The following is a 22,065-nucleotide window of genomic DNA, read 5'->3' on the forward strand; positions in this document are numbered from 1 at the left end:
CTTGGAAAGGCGTTGTTCAATTTGGTAAACGAGGGAAATTAAATCCAAGGTATATTGGACCATTCAAGATTATTGATCGTGTCGGACCAGTAGCTTACCGACTTGAGTTACCTCAACCACTCACGGCTGTACATAACACTTTCCACGTCTCGAATTTGAAGAAATGTTTTGCTAAAGAAGATCTCACTATTCCGTTAGATGAAATCCAAATCAACGAAAAACTCCAATTCATCGAAGAACCCGTCGAAATAATGGATCGTGAGGTTAAAAGACTTAAGCAAAACAAGATACCAATTGTTAAGGTTCAATGGAATGCTCGTAGAGGACCCGAGTTCACCTGGGAGCATGAAGATCAGATGAATAAGAAATACCCGCATCTATTTCCAGAAGATTCGTCAACACCTTCAACAGCTTAAAATTTCGGAACGAAATTTATTTAACGGGTAGGTACTGTAGTGACCCGAACTTTTCCATGTTTATATATATTAATTGAGATTGATATTTACATGATTAAATTTTTCCAACATGTTAAGCAATCAAACTTGTTAAGACTTGATTAATTGAAATATGTTTCATATAGACAATTGACCACCCAAGTTGACCGGCGATTCACGAACGTTAAAACTTGTAAAAATGACATGAAGATATATATATGGATATACATATGGTTAACATGAGATTATGATAAGTAAGTATCTCCATAACTATATTAACAATGAGTTATATACATATAAACAAGACTACTAACTTAAGGATTTCGAAACGAGACATATATGTAACGATTATCGTTGTAACGACATTTAAATGTATATATATCATATTAAGATATATTAATATATCATAATATCATGATAATATAATAATTTAACATCTCATTAGATATAATAAACAATGGGTTAACAACATTAATTGAGATCGTTAACTTAAAGGTTTCAAAACAACACTTACATGTAACGACTAACGATGACTTAACGACTCAGTTAAAATGTATATACATGTAGTGTATTTAGATGTATTAAAATACTTTTGGAAGACTTCAAGACATATATCAAAACACTCATACTTAACGAAAATGGTTACAGTTACTTTCCCATTCTTTTCTTTCATCAAGAATTCTAGTCGTATTCTTACCCGTATTATACACAGCTTCAAAACGTACTTACTATGGGTATATACCAATAGGAACTAGCATGGGATTCCACTCTTGATTATGTCATGTTTGACTAATCAATTTTAACTTCTACCATGAGCTAGTCAACTAACTAGAACTCCTTTTAACCCCACTCACCACTCACCAATTACCACTCATCATTCACTCCATTTCACTTCCAATTCTCTTTCTAATTCTCTCTCAACACACACACACACACACACACACACTATTATGAACGTATTTTTCCAGTAGTTAATCATCATCTTCATCAAAAATCACTTCAAGAATCAAGCTATAATCATCATAGGAAGAACACTTCAAGAACACTTCAAAAATCCCTTCAAGTTTACTAATTTACTTCCAAGCTTTCTAATCCATTCCAAGTAATCATCTAAGATCAAGAAACCTTTGTTATATATAGTAGGTTATCTTTCTTATTCAAGGTAATACTCATATTCAAACTTTGATTCAATTTCTAGAACTATAAACTATCTTAATTCGAGTAAAAATCTTACTTGAACTTGTTTTTGTGTCATGATCCTACTTCAAGAACTTTCAAGCCATCCAAGATCCTTTGAAGCTAGATCATTTCTTGTCACTTCCAGTAGGTTTACCTACTAAACTTTAGGTAGTAATGATGTTCATAACATCATTCGATTCATATATATAAAACTATCTTATTCGAAGGTTTAAACTCGTAATCACTAGAACATAGTTTAGTTAATTCTAAACTTGTTCGCAAACAAAAGTTAATCCTTCTAACTTGACTTTTAAAATTAACTAAACACATGTTATATATCTATATGATATGCTAACTTAATGATTTAAAACCTGGAAACACGAAAAACACCGTAAAACCGGATTTAAGCCGTCGTAGTAACACCGCGGACTGTTTTGGGTTAGTTAATTAAAAACTATGATAAACTTTGATTTAAAAGTTGTTATTCTGAGAAAATGATTTTTATTATGAACATGAAACTATATCCAAAAATTATGGTTAAACTCAAAGTGAAAGTATGTTTTCTAAAATGGTCATCTAGACGTCGTTCTTTCGACTGAAATGACTACCTTTACAAAAATGACTTTTAACTTATTTTTCCGACTATAAACCTATACTTTTTCTGTTTAGATTCATAAAATAGAGTTCAATATGAAACCATAGCAATTTGATTCACTCAAAACGGATTTAAAATGAAGAAGTTATGGGTAAAACAAGATTGGATAATTTTTCTCATTTTAGCTACGTGAAAATTGGTAACAAATCTATTCCAACCATAACTTAATCAACTTGTATTGTATATTATGTAATCTTGAGATACCATAGACACGTATACAATGTTTCGACCTATCATGTCGACACATCTATATATATTTCGGAACAACCATAGACACTCTATATGTGAATGTTGGAGTTAGCTATACAGGGTTGAGGTTGATTCCAAAATATATATAGTTTGAGTTGTGATCAATACTGAGATAGGTATACACTGGGTCGTGGATTGATTCAAGATAATATTTATCAATTTATTTTTGTACATCTAACTGTGGACAACTAGTTGTAGGTTACTAACGAGGACAGCTGACTTAATAAACTTAAAACATCAAAATATATTAAAAGTGTTGTAAATATATTTTGAACATACTTTAATATATATGTATATATTGTTATAGGTTCATGAATCAACAGTGGCCAAGTCTTACTTCTCGACGAAGTAAAAAAATCTGTGAAAGTGAGTTATAGTCCCACTTTTAAAATCTAATATTTTTGGGATGAGAATACATGCAGGTTTTATAAATGATTTACAAAATAGACACAAGTATGTGAAACTACATTCTATGGTTGAATTATCGAAATCGAATATGCCCCTTTTTATTAAGTTTGGTAATCTAAGAATTAGGGAACAGACACCCTAATTGACGCGAATCCTAAAGATAGATCTATTGGGCCTAACAAACCCCATCCAAAGTACCGGATGCTTTAGTACTTCGAAATTATATCATATCCGAAGGGTGTCCCGGAATGATGGGGATATTCTTATATATGCATCTTGTTAATGTCGGTTACCAGGTGTTCACCATATGAATGATTTTTATCTCTGTGTATGGGATGTATATTGAAATATGAAATCTTGTGGTCTATTATTATGATTTGATATATATAGGTTAAACCTATAACTCACCAACATTTTTGTTGACGTTTTAAGCGTGTTTATTCTCAGGTGATTATTAAGAGCTTCCGCTGTCGCATACTTAAATAAGGACGAGATTTGGAGTCCATGCTTGTATGATATTGTGTAAAAACTGCATTCAAGAAACTTATTTTGTTGTAACATATTTGTATTGTAAACCATTATGTAATGGTCGTGTGTAAACAGGATATTTTAGATTATCATTATTTGATAATCTACGTAAAGCTTTTTAAACCTTTATTGATGAAATAAAGGTTATGGTTTGTTTTAAAATGAATGCAGTCTTTGAAAAACGTCTCATATAGAGGTCAAAACCTCGCAACGAAATCAATTAATATGGAACGTTTTTAATCAATAAGAACGGGACATTTCAATGGGGATATTCTAGATGCAATTTTGTTAATGTTGGTTACCAGGTGTTCACTATATGAATGATTTTTAATTCGCGGGTTACGCGTATTATTTTGTACACGGGTTACGTGTTCGGTTATAATTGAAATCGTGTGGCCTATTATTATTATTATGATTTATGATAAAGATTAAACCTATAACTCATCAACATTTTTGTTGATGTTTAAAGCATGTTTATTCTTAGGTGATTATTAAGAGCTTTCGCTGTTGCATGCTAATTAAAGACAAGATTTGGAGTCAGCATGCTTGTATTATATTGTTTAAAAACTGCATTCGAAATTACCTTTTGTTGTAACATATTAATGTAAACCATTATGTAATGGTCATGTGTAAACGCTATATTTTAGATTATCATTATTTGATAATCTACGCTATATCCTTTAAACCTTTGTCGATAAAATAAAGGTTATGGTTTGTTTTAAAAACGAATGCAGTCTTTGAAAAACGTCTCATATAGAGGTCAAAATCCTCGCAACGAAACCAATTAATATGAAACATTTATAATCCATATGAACGGGACATTTCACAATTAAGAAAATTTTGAAACACCCAGAATCATCAAGGCGTTTAGCAAAATGGGCAATCAAATTGGGGGAGTATGAAATTAATTTTTCACCCAGACATGCAGTCAAAGGGCAAATTTTAGGAGATTTTCTTTTAGAAACGACTGAAAAAGTAGATTATTTGTGATAAGATAAAAGCAATAATTGCATGTGGGAGTTACATACTGATGGAGCATCAAGTGAAGAGGGAGTAGGAGAAGGATTGGTGCTCACAAATCTAGAAGGAGAAGAACATACATGTGCACTAAAATTTTGTTTTTTATGCATCTAACAATGAAGCAGAGTATGAGGCATTGCTTTCCGGCCTCCGCATAGCGTCTGAGATGGGAATAAAGCATTTACGTGCCTATGTGGATTCTTAAATTGTTTCACAGCAAGTTAATGGGGCGTTTGAAGCAAAAGATATATCAATGAAGCGATATTTAAAGTTGGTTGAAAAGATTTCCAAGAATTTTGAAACTTTAGAGGTTGTGCAGATATCAAGAAATAAGAACAAAAAAGCAGATGTGTTGAGCAAATTAGCAACGTTAACGTTTGACCATTTGTATAAAAAAGTTTTGATGGAGGTTTTGAAGGATAAATCAATTGATGAAAATGTAGTAATAGTAACCGTTGAGGAAGGAGGATCATGTTGGATGACTCCTTATATTAAGTATTTGCAGGACGGAACACTACCAGACGACATCACATAAGTAAGATGGATAAAGGTAAGTGCTCCGCTCTACGTAGTGGAGAATGGCGTGTTCTACAAAAAATCTTTTAATGGTCCTAATTTGAGGTGTTTAGCACCACAAAAAGCTGTAGATGTGGTGAAACAGATGCATGAAGGTTTGTGTGCACATAATTCTGGTTATAGAACCATTGTGGCATGAATCATGAGGCAAGGGTATTATTGGCAAACAATTTATAGGGATACAACAGAAACAATTAAAGCATGTGATGCATGTCTGCGGCATGGGACCGTCCAGTTTTTGCCAAAATATGATTTAATTTCAGTTTCATCTGCATGGTCAATTTGTAAGTGGGCAATTGACAAAGTGGGACCATTCCCCAGGAGTGTGGGCAATGCAAGATTTTTGGCGGTTGCAATTGACTTTTTCACTAAATGGGTTGAGGCAAAGGCGTTAGCACGGATAACGGGTGAAAACATAAAGAAGTTTGTATGGAATGATATTGTGTGTAGGTATGGTTTGCCACACGAAATTGTAAGTGATAATGGTAAACAAATTGTAGACAACCTGTTCGAAAGTTGGTGTGAAGATTTAAACATTAAACAAAAATTCACTTATGTTGCTCACCGACAAGCAAACGGCCAAGTTGAAGTAACAAACAAAGAAATTGTAGCTGGCATAAAGGCTAGACTGGCTTTAAGTCAAACTAAATGGGTAGATGAAGTACCATATGTTTTGTGGGCTCACCGTACAACACCAAAATGGAGCACAGGTGAAACGCCGTTTAGCTTGGTGTATGGTACTGAAGCAGTATTTCCAGCTAAAATCCGTATGCCTACACATAGGGTTTTGGCATTTGATGTTGAGAACAATTCATCTGTTTTGAGTGACAATCTGAATTTGTTGGAAGAGAGACGTATTATGGCCGCTATCCGTCAAGCGGACGCTAAGCAGTGAATGGAAAAATATTACAACAAAAGGGTAAGGCATGTGCAATTCAAATAAGGAGATTTGGTGTTAAGGGATAATGAAGCAAGCAGACAAGCAAAGCAGGGGAAGTTAGGGCCACGATGGGAAGGACTATACAAGATCATACAAGCACATCCTAATAGGTCATATACCCTTGCAGCGCCCTCCGGCGAGGAGATGTAGAGAACATGGAACACAATGAGTTTAAAGAAATTTTATGCGTAGTATTGCATATTCAAGTAGTCTGATCAGCTACTATGAATATGAGATGCAATCATAAATGTAAAAATATCTTTAAGTAATAAGAATTCAAGCAGTTTTTCTTATAACATAATGTTCATAATTTCTATCTGACCAAGGATTTTTAATCAATTGTCACAAAGTTGTGTGTTATCCCAGCCCACAGAAGAGAAGATTGTTCTCGGTGGCAGAAGTTAAATCATAAACAAAAGGTTGAAATGGCAACGGATGACGTAGAACTCCGTTGAGCATCCAACCAATAGATTGTATCTACGACCGTCATGACGTAAAACACTAAAAACAATACATGGCTAGCCACCATATTTGATTGTTACAAATCAAGCATATAAAGCTTTGGCATAAATAATGCAAAGTAATAAAATATATCTCTATTTAAGCATTAATATTCAAAACATAGTACAATGTTACATATCACAGTTTCAAATTTAAAATGTCGTCCACGGATGCAGCAGGATTGTTGCACACATTTTCCAATTCAGGAAATGCTAAATTTTCTATTTGCTCACCTATTACTTTAACCTTATCAATAACATCTGGTTTCAATTCAGACGTAAAAGTATCTGGCAGCGGGTTAGGAAAGTTGGGCACATTTTTCTTTAGTATTTCCAAAAACCTTATCCGTTCAGCGTCTAGCGCAACGGTAATGAACTCATCAAATGGTTTAGTTAGAGTTTTAGAAGCAAAAGCATTGTTCACAATCTTTGGAATGCCTATAGCAAGTCGCCTAGTCTCATTTTGGCTCGCCTGCAATTGTTTTTTAAGACTGTCTCGGAGTTGGTCAACGTTTCAATTTTGTGCAGATACCATTTCTCTTTTGATGCTAGCTCAATAGCACGAGCTTCAGTAGCAAGCTTAGCGGAAATAGCAGCATTTAGGTCAAGTTTAGCAGTCTTTGCCAATTCAGCCCCCTTTTCAATCCTATCTGATTTGTCTTGGTGCACTTGATCAGAATGTTCCAAACGTTTTAATTTGTCAAATTCAGAGGTAATGTTCCAGATAATGCCTTGTGCTCGAGATTTGCGAGCATCACTCTTAGTTAAGTTTTCAAAAAAGCTGACGACCGATGGAGATACCATTGCTTCAAGATATTTCATAAAATCTGCATAACTACCCGGAGGACCCGAAATAAATGATGATAGGCTGGCTGTATCCAAATTCGGAAGGCTGATTTGTGAGCTACGTTCACCTATGGTGTTACGCTGAACGGAAGGCGGAAGAGCACTTTGTGCTTCTCCTTCAGAAGGTGCAGCTGAATCAAGATAGAATTTATTATTTGTAAAAATTTTCTAGTCGAGACATGAGGATTCGAAATTCAAAAAGGGATATCAAACTGGGTCAACATCGTAATTGAAAGGACCCGTCCTAATCCATCTGGACGAAGTCTTCAGCAGTTGGTCCCTTTGCGAGGTTCTGACTTCTATATGCCATGAACGACTCCATGTAATATGAGCAAATGCACAGCGAAAGACTTCTTTCAAACCTGAGAATAAACATGCTTTAAAGTATCAACCAAAAGGTTGGTGAGTTCATTAGTTTATCATAAATAATCAATTCATAATTTTAATAGACCACAAGATTTCATATTTCCATTTCTCATAAACATATGTCCCATGCATAGAGACAAAAAAATATCATTCATATGGATTGAACACCTGGTAACCGACATTCACAATATGCATATAAGAATATCCCCATCATTCCGGGATCCTCCTTCGGACATGATATAAAATTTCGAAGTACTAAAGCATCCGGTACTTTGAATGGGGCTTGTTGGGCCCGATAGATCTATCTTTAGGATTCGCGTCAATTAGGGTGTCTGTTCCCTAATTCTTAGATTACCAGACTTAATAAAAAGGGACATATTCGATTTCGATCATTCAACCATATAATGTAGTTTCAATTACTTGTGTCTATTTCGTAAAACAGTTATAAAAATAGCGCATGTATTCTCAGTCCCAAAAATATATATTGCGAAAGCATTTAAAAAGGGAATAATGAAACTCACGCATATAAATATTGTAAAACAGTTAATAAAGCATTTGCATGTATTCTCAGCCCAAAAACATAAAGAGTAAAAAAAAGGGCAAATAAAACTCACGCATATAAATATTGTAAAATAGTTAATAAAGCATTTGCATGTATTCTCAGCCCAAAAATGTAATGGGTAAAAAGGGATTAAATGAACTCACCATACTGTATTTTGTAGTAAAAATACATATGACGTCATTTAACAAGTGTAGGGTTGACCTCGGATTCACGAACCTATATCATGTATATATATATTAACACATATAATTGAAGTTAACTAAATTTATGTATTATTATTAATATAACTGTTATTTTTTTTTTTTAGTAATTCATGTGTTTCATTATTAACTAAAATATATTTACTTAATATACTTTAAATAAATAATTTATAAAAAGGTAATTTTCTTAAGAGTATCTTTATATAACTAACTTTTATTGTAATAATAATAATATTAATAGTAATATTGATAATAATAATAATAATATAGTTGTGATAATAATAATGGTAAAAGTAATAATCATGATAGTAATAATATTAAAAATGATAAAAATATTATTAATAATGTTAATACTAATATTAATAATAAAAATATTAATAATGATAATAAAAATATTAATTTTAATGAAAAAGATAATAAATAATAAACTTATATAATTTTGATCCTAATTCTTAATACTCATAATAGTTATTAATAATATTTAATAGTATTAAATGTAAATAATAATAACAATAACAATAATAATAATAATAATAATAATAATAATAATAATAATAATAATAATAATAATAATAATAATAGTAAAAGTAATTTTTAGAATACAACCTTTGAAGAAAACAAGCTCCTAAAAATAAAACGCCACAGCCCCCGAGCTTGAACCCGCGACCTCCCGCTTACTCGCAAACAACCTTAACCATTCAGCCATTTCAATTTTTTTTGATTTTTATCCCATCCTAATTATATATAAACCTTATAAATCTGTTTCCTTTTCTTCATCAAAACCGATACGCAGGACCATTCATCATTTATCAAATCATCATTGTTTCATGATCATAATTACCTCATTAAATCTCTTCGTAATTTCATGTATCATATAAAATCATGATCATAACCTCATCTATCATCATCTATTTATCATCATCGTATGCATCAACATATCGTATCATCATCTTTATAACTTAATCGCCAAAACTATTTTCATCATCACTCAATACCTATTACACTTTGAATTTCGGCCCAATATTCCTCACAAGCCCAAAAGATTAAATGAGTCCACATAGCCTAGTAGCTCAACAAATTAACTTGTTACGGCCCAAATTGATGAACCCGTTTGTGATTTAAAATACAATTGGTTAACAGCAAAAAAAAAAAATGGCTGTCGGCCATACTACTCCACATGTAATCGAGTTGAAGATTAATATTGATTGATAAAGCCTTGTATCATGCTTCATCCAATACAACTAATAATATACAATGTATATCATGTGCTTTTTCATATTTTATGTGTTAGTGGATGTCCACTTGGATTTTTCGTGGCTGCTGTTACTCAAAAACCAGTTCGAGGGGGAGTTCCAAGTTAACAAGCAATAAGTGGGAAAGGTTGGCAAAGGAATCTTTGAACGATAGTAGAAGTTGACCCCAAAACAAAATCATACAGTTCATTATTACTTTCTGTCTAAAAAAATCAAGTGGAGTTATATTTGAATAAAGATGTCGGCCCCCAAAATAAAAGAAAAAGCACAAACATTTCGGTGGTGAGGGATAAATAAATCAAGTGTGACTAACAGCTTAATAAACTTTATCAATTGGTGTTCTTTTCTTTATAAGTGTCGGCCAATAAAAAAAATAGCAATATCGAGTATAAAAGGTGGGTTTGGTTGTAATCAAGGGCTTGACAGAAATAGGAGAATAAACGTGTAATCTATCAATAATATTGGTGATGATTGTCGTTAAGGTGGTGAAGATGATAATTTACGAAAATAAAGAATTAACGGGAAGATAAAATTTGCAACAGTTGTTTTAAGGGTCATGGTGGTGATCTAAGTGACGGGTTATTCATGGGTGCTCACGGAGAAGGTGTATAGAGAGAGAGTAGAGAGAGGAAAGGTGGTTTGGAAATAGGGTGTTCGATTGATGGTGGTTGTTTTCAAGAGAGATATAGAAGAAGATGAGAAATAATAGATGGTGATCGGGTTCACAAGGAAGAACAAGAAGAGAGAAGTTTGAGTCTTGGATTTCATGAAATCAATTGAGGGTATTGGTTATTTTTGGTTCGATGGATGGCTGCAAATCACAAACTGCTTTTCAAAGGTTTTGATTATAGTGGTTTTGGGTTGATAACATGATGAAGGTGGTGATTGATATTAGCGTGATCAAAGTGGGTTTTCTTTTGTTTCTGTTTTTCTTCATGAATACAATAATAAATATGTATAAGGTGGTTGAGTAAATAAAGCAATAGCTAGATTGGTTCATAATTGATGTATGAAATCGAATTGTAACAAACTAAAGACAGGAAGTACAGGTAGTTTCAATCAGAGAAGAAATTTGAGGAAGAAAATAAAAAGGCAGATAATAATGGATGACAGATTTCGTACGATTTGCTTCCTAACCATTTGTTTCCATCTGATTCTAATTTATAAATATTAATATGTTATTAATAAAAATACTGATAATTAAATAACAAAATTACTAATAATAATATTTATAATAATAACATCAATAATAATAATAATATCAATAAAAATAATACTACTAATAAGAATATTTAATCTTTATAAATTATATATATTACAATATATATAATATTACTTATGTATTGAATTCACATATATACATATATATTCATTTATTAATCCTTAATTATTATGTATCATATTTTACATATCTAATTCAAATGTTTAGATTATATTTTATAATTTCAATTTATTATATCTACTTACATTTATATATAAGTATATACATATTTATTTACAAACAATTGTTCGTGAATCGTCGACATAGTCAAAGGTCAAATGAATACAGGAACACAGCTCAAAGTTTTTGAGACTCAATATTACAGACTTTGCTTATCGTGTCAGATTCATATTAAGATTAAGTTTAAATTTGGTCGGAAATTCCCGGGTCGTCACAGTACCTACCCGTTAAAGAAATTTCGTCCCGAAATTTGAGTGAAGTGGTTATGGCTAACAATACAATTGTTTTTCACGACGAATATGAGTTGATAAATAGAGTTTTATTATCATCGAGTAATATGGATAAAATAATTCGATTATTCGAAGAGCACAAATGAAGCTATCACAAAAGAGTGAAATGAGAAAATAAAAATTTGCCTTAGCTTTTGACGTAGTCACGTTTGAATTTAGAAAATAAGGTGCGTCCTAACTTTTGACGTAGGGGGTTGAATTTCGGAATTCAAGGAATTTAAAGAAAATCTTCGAAATCTAAGAGATTTGTTTCTTCGGCGAATGAGAAGATTAAGATCTCTATAATTAAATACGGTGATCTGCCTCGATTACTCTGTCTGATATTTCCATTATAAATTAAACTTTTCTGTTCCATTATACTCACCATTCCTATACTTTCTTTCTTAGTTCATACATCCAAAAGATTGTGAAAATGCTTAATCCAGTTCTAATCCTTGATATTTTCCTAATTATCATTTCTGTCATCCTTCTTTTCAATCTTCCACCAGAAGAATCTGTTCGCTTCTACTATTACCTTGGGGTGATACTATTCTTAATTATACCGTGTCTTTATATTGCTATTCGTATTAATATCCACGGTTTGTGATTTCTGAGTTGTTGTTGGGTTTTATATCTTCCCTTATATTTCGATGTCTCTGCTTCCGTCCTTCTGTAATCATTGACATCCACAGTTAATACTCTCTCCAATTTACTATGATTTATACTCCCATTTTTATTTCAGATCTTCATTCTTTTGTTTTCTTTTCCTGACTTTAAATCAAGCGAATAATGGTCCAGAATTCGTAGGTATGGAGTTTCAAATGATCTTAATATTCTAAACAGGAAAGAGTGTAATAGCACGATTTGATTTGTCAAATTACCAGTATCACTGAGAATAGAACTATCAAGAATATACTTTCTTGATATGTTCAGAAGTTAAGCAGGATGAAAGAGTTATGTAACATGGCACATGATGACATTATGATCTGTGAATCATCACGTTCCATTAGAAACTCAGCATGACTTACTGTAATATAATCGCGTTGATCAAGTGTCATTATATTATACTAATTCATGCATCAGTTCCCAACATTACTTCAATAACATTCATATTTTAAGCTCGAAAGTTTACAGAATATAGAAACTAATAATTTCTATATGATGTAACACTGATAGCACTAATAGATTAATGATTTTAGATAAGAATAGTTATGAAAATATCTTCAGAAATATGGAGGATATTTATAATGAAAGATACGATGATATCTTAGAATTTATAATATCGAAGGATGGTGAAGAAAATTTGCCCGCAAGAGTTTGGAGTAAGAAGCAAGGTATTCGCTAAAGATTTCATCAGAAACAGAATCATCGGGATTCTTAATGTACAAGTTTAGTCCTTGTGATTCGTTCAGAGACTTCTTCGCAGTTTGCTCAATCAGTTTTTCAGTTTCAAACTTTTTCTGAGCTTTGCCAACATACAACTCTTTATCATCAACTTTTGGCTGTTGAGGTCGTTTACAGTTTTTGTTGATTCATTCAACTTTTCAAAATTCAGAGTATTAATTTGCAGAATGGGTGCTTTTCAGAATTTCAGTATGGAAGATCATAGTTCTAAGAGATAAATGTTAGATGGATACATATATCTGTTGTTGTGGAAACGTTGCAAGACTCACAATACAGATTTGTTGATTTCCGTTAATTGGTATGGCAATTCTTGTTACAAGATGCGGATGAGTACATGATGAGGCTTCAATAAATAAATATAGTGATTTGTCGAAGAGATTTAAACCAAGGAGCGACGAGGTTGCTGGTACATCTGCTGGTAATATTTTGGAATATAAATGGTTCTCCGGTAACAATAAAAGAGTACGCATATATATCAAGGTTATAGTAAGGCTAGTCCATCTGAAAATTCGAAGTTGACTTGCTGGAGCTGTGACAAATTTAGCTAATTTGAAAAGGAAATGCAAAGTTATTTTCAGTAATAACAATGCCAAAGAAATTAACACAGATAAATGTTAGACGTTTACTCAGGTTCCGAGAGTTTTTCAGGTGTATAACTATATGCATAAATCTTTCTTTCTGTAGATGAAGTGTGATTGGTTCATCCTCTCGATTGAGGTGTTTTCAAGAATCATGAAAGGTTTGAACGCAGATTGTAATCGTCGAGATACAAATGAGGTTTAAGATGAAATCAAGTGGCAAACTTGAAGAAATGTTTAGTTTCATATGTTATAATCAATATTTTAATTCATTTTAATTGTCCAATGTCATTAGTCCACAGTCGATAGTCCACAGTTTAACAGTCCAATAATTCATATATAATTTAATATATAATATTCAAATTAATTAACAAGTATCGTGACCCGTGTACATGTCTCAGACTCGATCACAACTCAAACTATATATATTATTGTAGAATCAACCTCAACCCTGTATAGCTAGCTCCAGCATTACTGCATATAGAGTGTCTATGGTTATTCCAAATAATATATATAGATGCGTCGATATGATATGTCAAAACCTTGTATACGTGTCCCGATATTTAAAGTGCGTAAAATAAATAACAGAAATTAAATGATGATAAATAAAATTGCGAGAATATAAATTGCGATAAATAAAATGCGATAAATAAATTGCGATAATAAAATGTAATAAGGAATTAACAGTTAGCTAGGAATAGTTAGCTAGGATTTTGTTTGCGTGGATTCTTAACAAAATTTCTCATAGTTAATTTGTTTGTTTCTAACAAATTTTATTTTGTCCAATGTTTTCTTCATTATACCACTTGTCGGATTCTGATAGGTCAAAATCCAAATATGAAATTGAATGAAATGGGTTATTCTGCGGTGAATGGATACGTATATTGGTGGTTGTATGTAGGATAGTGAATGACTGTTGAATCAGCTTCGGATAATGTACAGTGTAATTTATTAATGTGAAATTCTAAATATTCCTCGGGTATTACCTACCCGTTAAAATATTTTCACCATTAACAGTTTATACAAAGGAATTTTTAATTACAATCTTTATGAAAACATATATACATATATATTTTCTTCAGATGTAATTATGGATTTAATGAGTTAATATAGTATTAAACTCATTTGGTTTACCGTCAAAACTAGAATACATAATCTATATCACATTAGAGATTACATAATCGTCATGAAGAACGAAGATAATTGATGTAGAACGATGATTATACTTTAAGGTATAGAATGAGATGTTGATGCATGGATTGTTGATGGTATTGGTGCTGTTACTGATGGTACTGTTGGTGCTGGTGATATTGATGAAGCTGGTAAATTTTGCACCATATTTTCCAAGGCTACAACTCGGGTGCGAAGCTCGTTGGCTACTTCTTTTACACCGGGATAATTGTCAATTGGAACAAACGGATGAATAAGGTTTAGAATTTTAAATAGAATATATTCGTAGCGAGATATTCGGGAAATAAGGGTGAAAATGGTGTTTCGGATTGGTTTGCCGGTAAGAGTTTCAGGTTCTTCGTTAAGAGGAAATTTGGTTGATGGAAAGTATCGGCTTCTTCTCATTTCCATTGGTTAAGTCGACTACAAACTCATCAGATGAATTAGGGATGGCTGATTGATCCATTCTGGTGACACTGCTTTCGGAGCTTAGGTGAACATCCATGTCGGAATAGCTGCCGGAATAACTATCGGAATAGCTATCGGAATCTGAGAACTCGAACTGGTTGAGGGATTCATCTCGTACGATCAGATGAAGGATTTTCGATAAGAAATAGGTTATAGGATGTAGATTAGCACTCTACAATACATAATTTACATATGCATATATAATACTAAAATCCCATAAGTAATGGAGGAATCTATGGAAGCTGTCAGGCAAAGGTAACAATAACATATACGCTAAGATATGAATTTTATCTATACACTACTCAAGCATTTAATGTAGCAAGACGTGTCTAGACTAATAATGATAAGCAGGTAATTTCCTAAGAATGATAAGCAGATGATTTTCGACAAGAAATGATAAGCAAAACTTTTGACATGCAGACACGGTCGAAGTCCAGACTTACTAATGCATCCTAACGGCTACTGGTTAGACACACTAATGTAAGACCTGGTTCGCTAAGACCACAGCTCTGATACCAACTGAAAGGACCCGTCCTAATCCATCTGGACGAAGTCTTCAGCAGTTGGTCCCATTGCGAGGTTCTGACTTCTATATGTCATGAACGACTCCATGTAATATGAGCAAATGCACAGCGGAAGACTTCTTTCAAACCTGAGAATAAACATGCTTTAAAGTATCAACCAAAAGGTTGGTGAGTTCATTAGTTTATCATAAATAATCAATTCATAATTTTAATAGACCACAAGATTTCATATTTCCATTTTTCATAAACATACGTCCCATGCATAGAGACAAAAAAAATATCATTCATATGGATTGAACACCTGGTAACCGACATTCACAATATGCATATAAGAATATCCCCATCATTCCGGGATCCTCCTTCGGACATGATATAAAATTTCGAAGTACTAAAGCATCCGGTACTTTGGATGGGGCTTGTTGGGCCCGATAGATCTATCTTTAGGATTCGCGTCAATTAGGGTGTCTGTTCCCTAATTCTTAGATTACCAGACTTAATAAAAAGGGGCATATTCGATTTCAATCATTCATCCATATAATGTAGTTTCAATTACTTGTGTCTATTTCGTAAAACAGTTATAAAAACAGCGCATATATTCTCAGTCCCAAAAATATATATTGCGAAAGCATTTAAAAAGGGAATAATGAAACTCACGCATATAAATATTGTAAAACAGTTAATAAAGCATTTGCATGTATTCTCAGCTCAAAAACATAAAGAGTAAAAAAAAAGGGCAAATAAAACTCACACATATAAATATTGTAAAACAGTTAATAAAGCATTTGCATGTATTCTCAGCCCAAAAATGTAATGAGTAAAAAGGGATTAAATGAACTCACCATACTGTATTTTGTAGTAAAAATACATATGACGTCATTTAACAAGTGTAGGGTTGACCTCGGATTCACGAACCTATATCATGTATATATATATTAACACATATAATTGAAGTTAAATAAATTTATGTATTATTATTAATATAACTGTTATTTTTTTTAGTAATTCATGTGTTTCATTATTAACTAAAATATATTTACTTAATATACTTTAAATAAATAATTTATAAAAAGGTAATTTTCTTAAGAGTATCTTTATATAACTAACTTTTATTGTAATAATAATAATATTAATAGTAATATTGATAATAATAATAATAATAATATAGTTGTGATAATAATAATGGTAAAAGTAATAATCATGATAGTAATAATAATAAAAATGATAAAAATATTATTAATAATGTTAATACTAATATTAATAATAAAATATTAATAATGATAATAAAAATATTAATTTTAATGAAAAAGATAATAAATAATAAACTTATATAATTTTGATCCTAATTCTTAATACTCATAATAGTTATTAATAATATTTAATAGTATTAAATGTAAATGATGATAATAATAACAATAATAATAATAATAATAATAATAATAATAATAATAATAATAATAATAATAATAATAATATTAATAATAATAATAATAAAAGTAATTTTTAGAATACAACCTTTGAAGAAAACAAGCCCCTAAAAATAAAACGCCACAGCCCGAGCTTGAACCCGCGACCTCCCGCTTACCCGCAAACAACCTTAACCATTCAGCCATTTCAATTTTTTTTGATTTTTATCCCATCCTAATTATATATAAACCTTATAAATCTGTTTCCTTTTCTTCATCAAAACCGATACCCAGGACCATTCATCATTTATCAAATCATCATTGTTTCATGATCATAATTACCTCATTAAATCTCATCGTAATTTCATGTATCATATAAATTCATGATCATAACCTCATCTATCATCATCTATTTATCATCATCGTATGCATCAACATATCGTATCATCATCTTTATAACTTAATCGCCAAAACTATTTTCATCATCACTCAATACCTATTACACTTTGGATTTCGGCCCAATATTCCTCACAAGCCCAAAAGATTAAATGAGTCCACATAGCCTAGTAGCTCAACAAATTACCTATTACCCGTTTGAAGATTAATATTGATTGATAAAGCCTTGTATCATGCTTCATCCAATACAACTAATAATATACAATGTATATCATGTGCTTTTTCATATTTTATGTGTTTGTGGATGTCCACTTAGATTTTTCGTGGCTGCTGTTACTCAAAAACCAGTTCGAGGGGGAGTTCCAAGTTAACAAGCAATAAGTGGGAAAGGTTGGCAAAGGAATCTTTGAACGATAGTAGAAGTTGACCCCAAAACAAAATCATACAGTTCATTATTACTTTATGTCTAAAAAAAATCAAGTGGAGTTATATTTGAATAAAGATGTCGGCCCCCAAAATAAAAGAAAAAGCACAAAAATTTCGGTGGTGAGGGATAAATAAATCAAGTGTGACCAACAGCTTAATAAACTTTATCAATTGGTGTTCTTTTCTTTATAAGTGTCGGCCAATAAAAAAAAATAGCAATATCGAGTATAAAAGGTGGGTTTGGTTGTAATCAAGGGCTTGACAGAAATAGGAGAATAAACGTGTAATCTATCAATAATATTGGTGATGATTGTCGTTGAGGTGGTGAAGATGATAATTTATGAAAATAAAGAATTAACGAGAAGATAAAATTTGCAACAGTTGTTTTAAGGGTCATGGTGGTGATCTAAGTGACGGGTTATTCATGGGTGCTCACGGAGAAGGTGTATAGAGAGAGAGTAGAGAGAGGAAAGGTGGTTTGGAAATAGGGTGTTCGATTGATGGTGGTTGTTTTCAAGAGAGATATAGAAGAAGATGAGAAATAATAGATGGTGATCGGGTTCACAAGGAAGAACAAGAAGAGAGAAGTTTGAGTCTTGGATTTCATGAAGTCAATTGAGGGTATTGGTTATTTTTGGTTCGATGGATGGCTGCAAATCACAAACTGCTTTTCAAAGGTTTTGATTATGGTGGTTTTGGGTTGATAACATGATGAAGGTGGTGATTGATATTAGCGTGATCAAAGTGGGTTTTCTTTTGTTTCTGTTTTTCTTCATGAATACAATAACAGATATGCATAAGGTGGTTGAGTAAATAAATCAATAGCTAGATTGGTTCATAATTGATGTATGAAATCGACTTGTAACAAACTAAAGACAGGAAGTACAGGTAGTTTCAATCAGAGAAGAAATTTGAGGAAGAAAATAAAAAGGCAGATAATAATGGATGACAGATTTCGTACGATTTGCTTCCTAACCATTTGTTTCCATCTGATTCTAATTTATAAATATTAATATGTTATTAATAAAAATACTGATAATTAAATAACAAAATTACTAATAATAATATTTATAATAATAACATCAATAATAATAATAATATCAATAAAAATAATACTACTAATAAGAATATTTAATCTTTATAAATTATATATATTACAATATATATAATATTACTTATGTATTGAATTCACATATATACATATATATTCATTTATTAATCCTTAATTATTATGTATCATATTTTACATATCTAATTCAAATGTTTAGATTATATTTTATAATTTCAATATATTATATCTACTTACATTTATATATAATTATACACATATTTATTTACAAACAATTGTTCGTGAATCGTCGGCATAGTCAAAGGTCAAATGAATACAGGAACACAGCTCAAAGTTTTTGAGACTCAATATTACAGACTTTGCTTATCGTGTCAGATTCATATTAAGATTAAGTTTAAATTTGGTCAGAAATTCCCGGGTCGTCACAGTAATAGCCACCATTACTGGGCATGCGTAAAAAGCAAAATAGGTTTTCTTCCGCTATGGATTGAAAAGAAAGGTTACCAGCTGCATGGCGTTTATGTGAATTTGAAATCGAAGCAGGGCTGATTCATCCACGGGCTCATTGTCAGATAAACTTTTCTCAAGAGTTTCATCTACCATTTTTTCAGAAGCGAATTTGTTAGGACCCCGAAGTTGTATAGTGATAATGTGAAACATGCATAAATGAAGGTTCATTAGAAGAGGGCTATATAAGGAACCTATGTAGTCCTAATAAGATAGCCATTGTATTGTAACTGAGTTCTAGAAGCTGTGGAATGTAAATTATAGCGATTCTCTCTCATACCGTGTCTCCTTCTTACTTACCGAATCTCATTCTAACTTGTCTCATCTTCCAATCTCAACATGATATGACCTATCATTTGGTATCAGAGCTTCCAGGGAGTGATATTACATCACTAGATCGATCCAGAGATTGAAGATTACAGAATCTGTACACTCTCGGTATATTGAATCAGATTCGATATATTCGAATCTGATAATCTGACTTTCAGATTCTTGTGATAAGTTCAGCGAAGGTGTATTAGGTTGATTAGAAAGAGTTTCGATCATCATTACAACTTTTGAACAACAATTATGAAGAATCAAGTTGATTTTTAGAGTTCGTGGCTAAAACTCTCGGTATTGATCAATTTAAGCTTGATTCTGTATTTTAGTAAAGATTTGAGGTTTCAGTTGTGTTCGTGAGGTGATTAATCAAGTTTTGAAGGTTCAATTTCATCAATTCTTCAAGTTTTAAAGATTCGATCAACTCTCGGTATCTTAACTGCCATACCGAGTCTGCTTCAAAGTTAATAATTCTCATTAAGTGTTTCAGATTGTGGTGTGTTTGTGATTTTATTACATTCGGTTTGATCATACGCAGCTAATTGGTGTGGTTTGAGAAAGGATTCGATTGTTTTCTAAGATTCTATACTTAGACTCAATATTGTCAACTGCTACAGTTGAAATTCAGTATCCTATACATTCGGTATCTTTGATATTCTGTGTGTTACTTCTAATGACCTGTCCTAATCCATCCGGATGAATACATTACATTTGGTTACATCGCGAGGTACTTGACCTCTATATGATACATTTTAGAAACATTGCATTCATTTTTAAAAGACAAACTTTCATTACATCGAAAGTTGACGGCATGCATATCATTTCCTAATATATCCAACTATAATTGACTTAGTAATAATCTTGATGAACTCGATGACTCGAATGCAACGTCTTTTGAAATATGTCATGAATGACTCCAAGTAATGTCTCTAAAATGAGCAAATGCACAGTGAAAGATTTCTTTCGTACCTGAGAATAAACATGCTTTCAAGTGTCAACCAAAAGTTGGTGAGTTCATTAGTTTATCATAATCGATAATTTTCATCATTTTAATAGACCACAAGATTTTCATTTCCATTTCTCATAATATACGTCCCATGCATAGAGACAAAAATCATTCATATGGATTGAACACCTGGTAACCGACATTAACAAGATGCATATAAGAATATCCCCTATCATTCTGAGAAATCCTTCGGACATGATAAAAATGAATTCAAAGTACTAAAGCATCTGGTACTTTGGATGGGGTTCGTTAGGCCCAATAGATCTATCTTTAGGATTCACGTCAATTAGGCGTGCACTAATTCTCAAAATTAATGATGTTCCCTAATTCTTAGGCTACCAAGTAAAACGGGGCATATTCGGCTTCGATCATTCAACCATATAATGTAGTTTCGATTACTTGTGTCTATTTCGTAAAACATTTATAAAAATTGCGCATGTATTCTCAGACCAAAAATATAAAGGGTAAAAAGACAAATGAAACTCACTCTACTGTATTTTGTAGTAAAAGTACATATGACGATACTGAACAATGCAGGGTTGGCCTCAGATTCACGAACCTATATCATTTATTTATATATTAAAACATATTCTTGTAATCGAACACATATATATATTATTATTAGTGATATAGTTTTTATATATATTTCATTGTTTTATTACATATATTAATTTTATATATTTTAATAGATAAGATATTAATATAGTTTACTTATGTGTATTAAGTATATTGTTATATGAATATCATTTGTTAGTTATGAAAATATTAGGATAAGAATAATAATACTATTAGTTTTAATAACAATAATACTAATGAAAATTTTATATAAGATGATAATTTTTAATATTACTTATAATGTGGATAATAATGATACTAATAATAATAATAAAAAAAAATAATGATAGTAAAGATGTTACTTTTAATGATACTATTAGTTTTAACAAAAAAAAAAAAAAAAACCCGACAGGTTTGGGAATAATGTTATTTTTAGTAATAATGGTATTACTAATAATACTAATATTGATAATAATAATAATAACTATAATAATTTTACTACTAAATATATTAGTGATAATGATAATACTAATAATAGTAATAATATTGTTAAGAATGATATTTATGTTAATACTGGTCCTTATAATAATAATAATAGAAATCTTATTAATAATGATAATATTAATAGTCATTTTACTTAGTAATAATACTTTTATTGATAATAATATTAGTAATAACATTAATAATAATCATAATCATTATTGTAGCTAGTGTTATGATAATAATAATAATAATAATAATAATTATAATACTTGTAAAAATAACAATAACTAATAATAATAGTAATAATAACAACAACAACAACAACAACA

The 22,065-nt window shown here is 31.3% G+C and overlaps 1 protein-coding gene across 1 annotated transcript; it reads left to right on the forward strand.

Annotated features, from left to right (window-relative positions):
- Nucleotides 1-4,464: 4,464 nt before the first annotated feature.
- Nucleotides 4,465-5,008, forward strand: LOC139870852 (uncharacterized). The gene is made up of 2 exons (XM_071858621.1): nt 4,465-4,521; nt 4,691-5,008. Exons 1-2 carry the CDS (start codon nt 4,465-4,467, stop codon nt 5,006-5,008), a joined length of 375 nt encoding a protein of 124 aa, XP_071714722.1.
- Nucleotides 5,009-22,065: the final 17,057 nt, after the last annotated feature.

The sequence above is a fragment of the Rutidosis leptorrhynchoides genome, chromosome 10 (assembly GCF_046630445.1).
Source record: "Rutidosis leptorrhynchoides isolate AG116_Rl617_1_P2 chromosome 10, CSIRO_AGI_Rlap_v1, whole genome shotgun sequence".
NCBI classification, from domain to species: Eukaryota; Viridiplantae; Streptophyta; class Magnoliopsida; order Asterales; family Asteraceae; genus Rutidosis; species Rutidosis leptorrhynchoides.